The following is an 11299-nucleotide window of genomic DNA, read 5'->3' as shown; positions in this document are numbered from 1 at the left end:
GGGTAAGAGTCCAACCATGTGATTTATATATATATATATATATATATATATATATATATATATATATATATATATATATAGGATAGGGGTGCTCTCTCCATGCAAGAAATGGAATCTACTGGTGCGAGTAGATTCCCACGTGAGAGCAACCCACAATATATAAATATTGTTATATATAATTAGATAAAATAATTAGATATATATAATTATCTAATTATATAAACATTTAATAGTTATTATAAATATTGTTAATAACTAGATATTGAATCGTTCGAACGGTTTTGACTGTTCTTTATTTTTTTGTCAAAATGGGCTGATTGTTTGGTTTGAACGATCGGACTATTCGACTCGGTAACTGGACTCCTAACCAGTTCGATCTTTGGGTTGGTTTTAAAAATTGTGATGTTATGTTATTTGAGCATGTAATTCATACGACCCGAAAATGGAACCGTTCTGGCCATTGGTTTTTGGGTCGATGGTTTGATCGTCTGGTTTGAACGGACAACCCATTATGACAACAAAAATTAAAAAAAATAAAAAAATGGCTAAAAACCATTGAATGGGTCAACGGGTTGACGGTTTGACCACTCAGGTCAATGGGCCATTGGCTGATTCAATGGTTTTTGGCTAGGGACCGGGATTGGGGTAAAATGGAAATGATTGCCTATATGGTTCCCAATTAAAAAAATAAAAAAACAGACGACCCGTTCTGACAACAAAAATTACAGGCAAAAAATTGAGTGTGTGAGGTCCATTAAGCAGTACCATACGTGTTATGTCATTCAAGCGTGTGATTCATACGACCTGAAAACGAAATCGTTTTGGCCACTGGTTTTTAGGTTGATGGTTCGACTGTTCGACTGTTCGACTGTTCGGTTCGAACAGATGGCCCATTTTGACAACAAAAATAAAAAAAAGCAACCAAAAACCATTGAACGGATCAATGGTTTGACCACCCGGGTCAATGGGTCATTGACCGATTTGACGATTTTTGGCTAGGGATCGAGATTAAGATAAAGCGGAATCGATTGCTTGGATGGTTTCCAATTAAAAAAACAAAAAAACGGCCAAAAACCATTGAACGGGTCAATGGGTCAATAATTCAACCACTCGAGTCAACAAAGTCATTGACTGATTCAATAGTTTTCACTAGAGACTAAATCAACGAGTCAACGGATCGACGGGTTCTATTCCGGCCCCTGCGAAGCAGGCCCCTCCGCTAGTAAAATAGTATTATGAACAGCTTGGCTCAACGTTCTATTTAAATGGGGTTGAGGGGGTATATAACTGGTGTTCAAAAACACCAACCATTAATGGGCGTTTCCTTCTATCAAAACATTGAATGAATGTTGACGTGGATGACTTTAGGGATGGCAATGCAAATGGGGTTCGCATCCGCCCCCAACAGATTTGCCCCCGAAAAACGTCCCATGGATTCACAATGCGCCGCGAGTCCTCCCATACACGAATGCATCTAACCCGTGCGGAGTGCACGTGTCCTCCCTCTTCGCTCAAAATAAGTAATCTCTCAGACTCTCACTCCTCTCCCTCTCTCGAATCTCAGCCCTCACTTGAACTCTCGACCAGGAGTGCACGAACTGAAATCTGCCGGAGCTTCCCCCGTTCGAGTTCCCTCAGTTGATGCCGACAATCGTTTGGCAGCTTTATTTACTGGAAGTAAGTTTTTCTCTTTATTCTCACTTCTTCCATTCTCAAATTTGTTTTTTCTTATTTTTCTACATTGTTTTTTGTTTTTTGCAATAGAAAAAACAATGGAAGCTCCAGCCCGCATGGGTATGTACAACGGAACGTGTTTGATATTTCAATGCTTGAAACAAATAAAATCAATTAAATACTAATTTTGGGTTGAAATGTTCTGTTCAGATGTCTGTGGATGGAGCCAAAAAATCCTGCCCGCATGTTTGGATGATTCAAGTTCTGGAGGTATTGGTGCTTCATCTACAACAAGAAAAAAATTAATAAGTTGATTTGTAAATATTTAGATTGGACAGAGAGACAGAGCAGAGAGCATAGAGGCAGAAGAAACAAGAATCCTTCATAACAACTTGAGAACAAGAGAAGTAAAATTGTACATGCTGAGTGATTTGAAAAAACCCACGAAGACTACTCGGGAAAAGAAAACATCAAATTGTACAATTAGACGCAATTTTTTTTATTAAATGAAATTGGGTGATTCCACCAGAACCTTAAATTGTCATGCATAATAATTTTTCTTTTGTGAAGTGAGTTGTTGGTTAATGGAAGAGGCACGGAGTTGCAGATGTTGCAGCGGTTCTGACTTGTCAACGTCGACCAGTGGAACTGGAAGGGGGCTTCCACTCCAGCGAAAATGAGAAAAAAAACAAAAAACAAGGTAGAAAATAAGAAAAAAACTTACTTGAGAACTGAAGGATACTTGTCTCCGGTAAATAAATCTATCGAAACGGTCGTCAGCATCGACCGACGGAACTCAAAGGGGCAATCTTCAACGGGTTTCAGTTATGAGAGCAGAAGGACGAGGGTTGAAGTGAGCTGAAATTCGAGAGAGAGGAGTGAAAAGGATGACCTTTTGGGCGAGAGGGACCTAACAGCTGTCCCATGGGACATGTGGGAGGACACGCATGAGTCCCTCTAATCTGCGTGTGGGAGGACATGTGGCACGCTCACAGCCCGTGGGACATTTTTGGGGAGCAAAGCTGAGGGGCAGATGCGAACGGGCCTGTACTGCCAAAAGTACAGTGGTACTCTACCACATACTTGCCTCTGAAGTGCAAATTGTGAATCGGGATCTGCTCCTTACAAAAAAGATGTTCTCAATGTATGGTGAATCTGCAGATTTCGTCACCTTACAAAACTCCTAATACCGACCTCACTGTACTTCTTACTTTCATTCGGAATATTATAGCATACAAATGTGAGAGATGTTCTCGATGTGTGGGTTAGACGTGTTGTGAGATTTGTGTGAAGAGCGTTCTTTGAGTAGTAGATCCGGACTTTCATCAATTAGATGGTTGCCGGTTGCTACGTTAGCGCTACATTAGATTCGAATTCGATTCGATCCCTCTCTGTCATGCGCCAAGGTTCTGACCGAAACTTCTTTTCAGCAACGACCGATACGACACGTTACAGAGCAAAGGTCACGCAGCATTGTCACCACCACCCAATATACCAACAACCGTCGTCAGCTCCTCCATTTTCAAACCAGTCGATGACCAGACGGATTCTCACTTTTCCTCGTCTCTTTGTATTGAATTGCTTGCTAATGGCACACTTGAATTAATAAAAAGAAGAAAGCATTAACAACAATTTTCAAAAATCTTTTTTATTTTTTTTCGAAAATGACAATTTTCAAAAGTCTTGCTTCTTCATGAACGGACTTTGTGATCGAGGATGTGGAGGAGGTGCTTGCGGGTTTGTAGATCGACATCCATGAATGGGTTAGGGTTAGGGTTTTGGCGGAGATGGATGTCGACCGAACCCAAGAAGAGATTTGCTGCTCTTTGGGGAAATGGTGATTATGGGAGGTTGGGGTTGGGCAAATTGGATTCTCAGTGGAGACCAGCGGTCTGCCCTGGATTCGAGAATGAGAGTCTTCGTGCCATTGCGTGTGGTGGAGCTCATACCCTTTTCTTAACAGGTTTGCTTATGACATTCATTATTCCTTTTTAGACTATTTGTTTTCTCAGTCTTGTAGAATTATGAATTGGTTGGATTCCTAATTGTTTTATGAAGTCTGGACCAAAAGTAGCTATGCATAATATTATAGTTTACTTAAACTTGTGAAATTACAGTTCTCTTGTCCACACTGTTTTATTGTCACCTTTCCCTCCTATACCAAATTTTAGTCTTTTATAGTTTGACATTGGAATTTCGAATCCTAAACTGAAATGGCGGTTACTGTTAAATTTTGGTCGACCTAAAGTAATTTTTTTTTTTTTGATCAATACCTAAAGTAATTTCTGAGTTGTGGCCAGAATGCTCTTCTTGCATTTAATTCTAACGCGGTCCTCTTTTATTTTTGTTTATTTTTTATGCGTAGTGGCTTTTAGTGGATACCTTCTTGAGTTGTTCCTTTTAACTAGTAATACTGCAAATAGAATTCTTCTAGCATTGGAACGGTTGGATGCTTTGGATATTTATTATTTGTATTACAATGTAAATTAGAACAGGAAAGAAGGAGATGATAAAAAATCACACAGTGAATAGTTTAGAGATCATTCAGAAGAACCCACAATGAATTCTACTGCACTTGTAAGCTTGATGTGTCTTGCCTTCAATTTCTTGAGACTTGGGATCCTTGTAGGTAAAGGAGTATCTGATTAAGCATGGTGGTTTATCAATCATGATTTTCTTTGGTAAGAAAACATGTATGTATACTTCTGTCAATAGACCTATGTCACTGTTATTGGACAGTCCTCTCCAGGTGATTTCTGTTTGTGGGAGGTTTTGGGCATGCATTTATTTGGGGTCTAATTTATTCAGAGGATAAGATATTTTTTTTTTTTTTTTGTATTTACCTTTTTTGACTTTCCTTAAGTGGATGAGGCAGAGGAAGGGGCAGTGTTTTTTAAGACATGGAATTACATCCCAATTTATATTTGTGATCTTTGGTATAATAGGTATGGATAATTATAAGAGTATTGAGTTGTGCCAATTCCATATCATGAAAAACAGGAGAAGTTTTACAAAAATGGAGAATGTTTTGGATGTTGGAGTCATCTGTAAAGATGTCTTGTGGACAATGCTCTTGTTGTTCTCCATCTATAGTGCAAAAAGCAAAAGCATATGGGGACTGTGAATCAACACTTAGTTCATGATGCTATTATACCAGTAACTATGTTTCAAACTTGATGCAAGATAAAGATTTCTTTTGAGGTACTGATCTGTGATCCTCAGTCTAAAATAGAAATTCATGATTCTGTTGCTGATTTCAATCATAAGGCCTCATTATGGGTTCAGTTTGTTCAAATTCCTAACATTGTTATTAAGAGAATTCAGATCTCTTCATATGATATGATAGCTTTTGGGTCTGCAATCTAGTCTTTAGAATAAGGAGATTTTCAATATAGCCCAATGAGAAATAGGAAGACATAACACAAATGGGCCGAGACCCACACTGTCAAGTCCCACAATACTCCCCCTCAAGCTGAGCATAGATGTCCATCATGCCCAGCTTGCACACCAAGTCACCAAATCTGGCTTTAGCAAGTCCCTTAGTGAATAAATCAGCAACTTGTCTTCATAGTTCTAAAGGCGCCAAGGTGAGGCTAGGCGACAGGGGGGCGCCTTGTCGCCTAGTCGATGGATTTTTTTAAGTAAAAACATGTATCCTAGGGTAGTTCCCTAGGTTATATAATCATATTTCCTTAATAAATATCCATAATTTTCATAAGAAAAGTATAAACTTCATGTTAAAGTATATAAAATCAACATATTCCAACATATTCATGAGAAGAAAAAGAAGAAAGAAAAGAAAAATAAAAAAATATAGGGGCTGAACCCCTATTTCTGTTATAGGAAAATTAATAAAGAAAAAGAAGAAAGTGTGTTGATTGGGCAACATTTTATGTTCTTTCATTACTTATTGGTTCAGGTTTTGAAGTCTTTGAGGGTTCAATACAGCATTTAGCAATATTTGTGTTGATTAAACCCTAACAAATAAGAAAATAATAAAAAGAAATTAGTATATAGCACACAAAATGAATATTTTAGTTTAAAAATGTCTATTTTATAATTATAACCTCAAAAAATTAAAGTTTTTTATAACACGCTATAGAAAACTACTTGGCGATTAGGTGAGGCGAGCCTCCAAGGGTGCCTTGCCGCCTAGGCGTTGCCTTGACAACTATGCTTGTCTTGTAAATGGCATGTAAGGAATACATAACTCTCCAGACACAATCCTTTCTCTCACAAAGTGCCTATCAATGTGTTTGGTCCTATCATGCTGAACTAGACTATTAGCAATATATATCGCAGCTTGGTTGTCAAAATAGAGCTTCAAGGGTCCTTACATTGTGATTCCCAATTCCTTTAGGAGTATCTTGAGTCAAAGAAGTTCAGCCACTCCATGTGCTATTGCCCGGTATTCAGCTTCAACACTTGATTGAGCCACCACAGTTTGTTTCTTGATTCTCCAAGTTTCAAGATTTCCACCCACAAATGTGCAATATCCAGTTGTAGACCTCCTATCTCCAGCTGGTCCAGCCCAATCAGCTGTAAACATTAAGTTTATCATGCTTCTTAAATAACAACCCTCTTCCAGGACATGTCTTCAAGTACCATAGTATTCTCTCCATTGCCTTCATGTGTGCAACTTGAGGAGCATGCATAAATTGACTAACGACATGGACAACATAAACAATATTGCGTCTAGTGAGAGATAGGTATAGAAGTTTACCTACAAGTCGTTGATATCTTTCCTTGTCAGGTTAAAGGTCCTCATCCTTTTCATACAATCCCTAGTTTTGTTCAATAGGAGTCTCAATAGGTCTGCTACCTAATTTTCCTGTCTCCTTCAGGAGGTCCAAGCATACTTCCTTTGACAAATATAAATTCCTTCCTTAGACTTGGCCACCTCTATCCCTAGGAAGTACCTTATAGGTCCCAAGTTCTTTATATCAAATTCAGAGGTCAAAAACTTCTTAAATCTTCTGATTTCTTCTGGATCATTTCTTGTCACCACCATGTCATCCACATAAACAATCAATGTTGTTAATTTCTCTCCATTTCTTCTAGAGAATAGTGTGTTATCAGCACTACATTGATAGTATCCCACAGTCTTCATTGCCTTGCACAGTCTTTCAAAACACGCCCTAGGAGATTGCTTAAGTGCATATAGGGCTCTCCTTAATTGGCATACTTTTCCATTCGTGTTATACCCCGGTGAAGGATCCATATAAACCTCCTCTTGAAGATCTCCATTCAAAAAAGCATTCTTGACGTCCCATTGGTGCAATTCCCAACTGTAGTTGGCTGCTAGAGACAGTAATACCCATATGGTGTTCAACTGGCAACTGGAGCAAGGGTCTTTGTATAGTCAATGCCCTCCTATGTGAACTCTTTTGCCACCAACCTTGCTTTAAATCTCTCTACTGATCCATCGGCCTAATGTTTCACAGTGTACACCCATTTACACCCAATAATGCTCTTTTTAACTAGTAGATCCACTACTTCCCAAGTACCAGCCTTCAATAATGCTCTCATTTTTTCATACGTTGCTTCCCTCCATTTAGGGTCAAGAATTGCCTCAGAGTACCTGGAAGGAGTGGAAATAGAAGACAAGGCAGAAACAGAGGAATAATATGTTGGGGACAAATGAGAAGTAACAGGGATATTACCTTGACCAGCTTCAGAGGCATCTAACTAGTTGTAGTCATTAACTGACTGACCTCTCTTCCTTTTCCTCTAATTCACACTCATCTCCTTCCCAACAGTCTTGTCAACTTCTATAGCAAGAGCCACACCATTATCTTGAGTAGTGGGAGCAAGAGCAATCTCATCGTCTTGAGTTTGAGGGTTAGGACAAGGACCACCTGAACATTGAGGGACAAGAGGAGAGGATGGAAGAGGAGAAGAGACAATAGGAGTAGAGACAAATGGATTTACTTAAAGAGGAGTTCTCTTCCACCCCACAATTCTCCCCCTAAAGAGGATTCCAAGAAGGTACAAAGAAGGACTGTGACTCACAAAAGGTAACATCTTTGGTGACGAATTTTCTCTCTGTATGTGGATCAAAGCATTGTATCCCTTTTGTGTGGGTGAACAACCCAACAGAACTCCCTGAATTTCCCTTGGATCCAACTTGGTGCTTTTTGGATCCTTAACATGAATGAAACAAACACAACCAAAGACTTTTGGTGGTAAAGAAAACACAGGATCAGTAGGACAGAGAACAGAGAAAGGGGTTTTGAACCCAAGTATCTTGGATGGCATCCTATTAACCAAATATGATGCAGTAGGTATTGCATGGGACCAATATTTCTTGGGAACCTTGTGCTGAAACAATAAAGCACAGGCTGTCTCCATGAGATGTCTATTTTTTCTCTCTACTACCTCATTTTGTTGTGAGGTGTAACTACAAGAGGATTGGTGTAAAGTCCATTCATCTTCAAGTTCAAGGTGTTTTTAAAGTATTCAGCTGCATTGTCTGACCTGAACCGTTTAACTTTCTTTCCAAACTGGGTTTCAAACCTTACAAAACATCATTGTGATTCTAGTAACTTCCTCGTTCTTTCATAAGATAAACTCAGGTACACCGTGAGAAGTGATCAATGAAACTGATAAAATAGTGATAGCCATCCATAGAAACAATGGGAGAAGGACCCCACACATCAGAGTGAACTAAATCAAAGAAGGTAGTAACATTACTAATAGAACTTAGATAGTTTGCCTTACAGTGTTTTGCCAACTGGCACACATAACAAAATAGACTTTCAACAGACACATTTCCAAAGAGTTTTGGTAACAAAACTTTCAACAATGAGGACATATGACCTAATCTACCATGCCAAGTAAAAAGGACTGTGCTTGGCTACTTGTTACTGCTACCACTAGTGGAGGCCTTCAAAGTTGAGCTTGTATCATCACCAAGGTAGTAGAGGTCACCAGCTTCACGACCACTCCCAATCGTTTTCCTTGTCAACTAGTCCTGGAAAACACAATGAGTGGGAAAAAAAGGTTACAACACAGTCTGGAAGATGACCTAATCTAGCATGCCAAGTAAAAAGGACTGTGCTTGGCTCCTTGTTATTGCTACCACTAGTAGAGGCCTTCAGAGCTGAGGTTGTATCATCACCAAGGTAGTAGATGCCACCAGCTTCACGACCACTCCCAATCGTTTGCCTCGTTACCTAGTCCTGGGAAACACAATGAGTGGGAAAAAAGGTTACAACACAATCTAGGGTTTTGGTTATTTTTGAGACTGAAAGTAAATTAGTGGTGAAGTCTGGAAGATGTAGGGCAGATTTGAGAAGAATTCCCTTTCCTAGTTGAATGTCTCCCTTTCCAGAAATAGTGGAAAGAGAGCCATCAACAATCTTTACCTTATCATGCTCAGATGAGAGATGGTAAGAAGTGAATAAAGAAGATGAATTTGTCATGTGCTGAGAGGCTCCTTAGTTAATAACCCAAGAGTTTGATGAAGAGGACTAAATAGCACTAAGGGAAAATATTATACCTGTCTTTGCAAATTGGGAGGAAGCAAATGGATGATTGTTTCAACTGAGCCATAGACCGGTTCAGAATATCTACCTCTCTTCCCCACAATGTGAGCACTTCAAGTTCTTCTTATCAGTCCCTTTTGCACCCTTAGGGTTGCTGGAAACAAGTGCAGATTACTCACTTGGTTGAAGTGGAACACCGGTTTCCCTTTCTTTCCTCCTCATCTCCTCATTCCTAATCAGGTAGAACACATGATGCAGACTTGGAAGCTCATCTCTCCCCAAAATTTGAGCTCTAATGCTTTCATATGAATGGTCCAAACCAGCTAGAAACATGAATATTCTTCTTTCTTCAATTTGCTTGTCATGCCTTTCTTTGTCACTGGAGCTATCCCATTTAAGAATTAAATGGTGATCAAGCTCTTCCCATAAGCTTTCTAATGTAGTAAAATAAGTTGCTACAGTCATGTCCCCTTGAGTCAAACAAAAGATGTCTTGATTCAACCTGTAAATCCTTGCTATATTTTTCTTTTGACTATAGGTGTTGTACAGTTTCTCCCAAATCTTGTGGGCTGTTGTATAATGCTGAACAGTCCTCGCAATTTTGAGTCATAGAAGTCATCAACCATGACATCACAGTTGCATTTTCCCTACACCAAGTCCTATAACGTGGTTCATCTTCCTTGGGCTCCTTAAATCTTCCCATCGGTGTAGCCTTGTAGTCTATGACTCACTATGGACCATCTTGCCAAAATGGTCCATTCCCTAAAGTTATATTCATCTAGCTTCACATTAGTAATTTGTACCATAGGATTTCCAAGGTGAATAACATTGTCAACAGTCCTAGAACCTCCAGTGGATACCTCACTAGTGCTGGAAGACATTATGAACTCACTCAAAGTAATACCTTGTAGCAAGTAGTCAACTGCTACTTGTTAGTAGTCGACTATTAGATGAAGAGATTTCTTAGTAGTTGACTACTAACAGTATCCTGTTTCTAGTAGTCAACTACTACACAAAGAGATTTCTTAGTAGTCGACTACTACCTCAGTAGAACTTAGAACAACAGCAATAGAAAAGAACTAACAGCACTCCCCTTTACTCAAGCTTCCCAAACAAGCTTGGCTGGACTGTGAACTAAACTCCTAGCTGATACTATTGGAAGTCCAGTGGCTGAACTGTTAAATAGGTCTTTCTAGTAGTCCATATACGACTACTCCACAGTTTCTTGCCCTACCTGGACACACCAGCAACTATTTTGGGTTTCCTTGGAGTTTTTCCAAAGACAAACCTCAAAAAACCTTCAGTCAACCACGACCAGCAGAATTCCTTGTTAATCCAACAATAAAAGCGAAAACGTAAGACAAAAGATGAGGTGAAGAAGATAGGCGAGCAGAATGAGATCGACTTAATGCTCTGATACCATGTTTGTATTCTGATTCAAACAGGGTGGCTTAACTCTACCCAGCCTATCAAACTGATATTTATATTAGGGCAATATTAAAAGACATAATTACAATTTTACCCTCCCCATTAGTAAGGGATGGAGTAAGTTAAATAAGGAAGCCCAAGCCCATTAACACTTAATAACAGAAGTATAGCCCAACAAGAAATAGGAAGACATGACACAAATGGGCCGAGACGCACACTGTCAAGTCCCAGAACACATGTCAATTTGAAACTGTCCATACTTTATGTCCCATGTTACTAATTTTATAAATGTTGGATTGAGGTTGATCCAGAACACCAATCAAGGTGGGTGGCAAGAAAAGACCTTTGTTATGTAATAGAAGAAACAAATGCAAACATTTCTTGAATACTGACCCGTTTCCCACTGAACATGAATGATTCTAATACAATAGTAGGTTCAAACACACAATGTATAGGAACCACCAAGTAACGAAAGTGGTTTGACTATTGAATTAACTGTGTATACCAACATCTATTGGGTTTCACAGTTTCATACAGAATTTCTTCTGTATTTTTGGTTGGTAACTGATAAGAGTTTAATTAAAAAAGGATGAGAGGTATGGTACAAGCAAAAAAATAGGCTTTTTCCTATCTCAAATAACAGATAAAAGACCCTTTTGGATGCTCATCCCAATGTCAAACTTGGTCTATTCCCATAAAATGATCAACTA

General features: G+C 39.0%; 1 protein-coding gene across 4 annotated transcripts in view; it reads left to right on the top strand.

Moving 5' to 3' along the window:
* The first annotated feature begins 3390 nt into the window (after nt 1–3390).
* The window catches only part of RUG1 (Regulator of chromosome condensation (RCC1) family protein), a 60116-nt gene continuing 52207 nt past the window's right edge, over nt 3391–11299 (top strand). For all 4 annotated transcript variants that reach the window (XR_016076330.1, XM_010274465.3, XM_010274464.3 and 1 more), the window contains exon 1: nt 3391–3637. Coding sequence is in view for 3 of the 4 variants with exons in the window: in XM_010274465.3 (XP_010272767.1) it covers nt 3391–3637 (247 nt within the window). In the remaining variant the exon portion in view is untranslated. The remainder of the gene's footprint in view (nt 3638–11299) is intronic.

This window comes from Nelumbo nucifera, chromosome 5 (genome assembly GCF_055504915.1).
Source record: "Nelumbo nucifera cultivar China Antique chromosome 5, China Antique-T2T, whole genome shotgun sequence".
Lineage (NCBI taxonomy): Eukaryota > Viridiplantae > Streptophyta > Magnoliopsida > Proteales > Nelumbonaceae > Nelumbo > Nelumbo nucifera.
The sequence above is the reverse complement of the archived record's forward strand: the minus strand, read 5'-3'. Positions and strand labels throughout refer to the sequence as shown.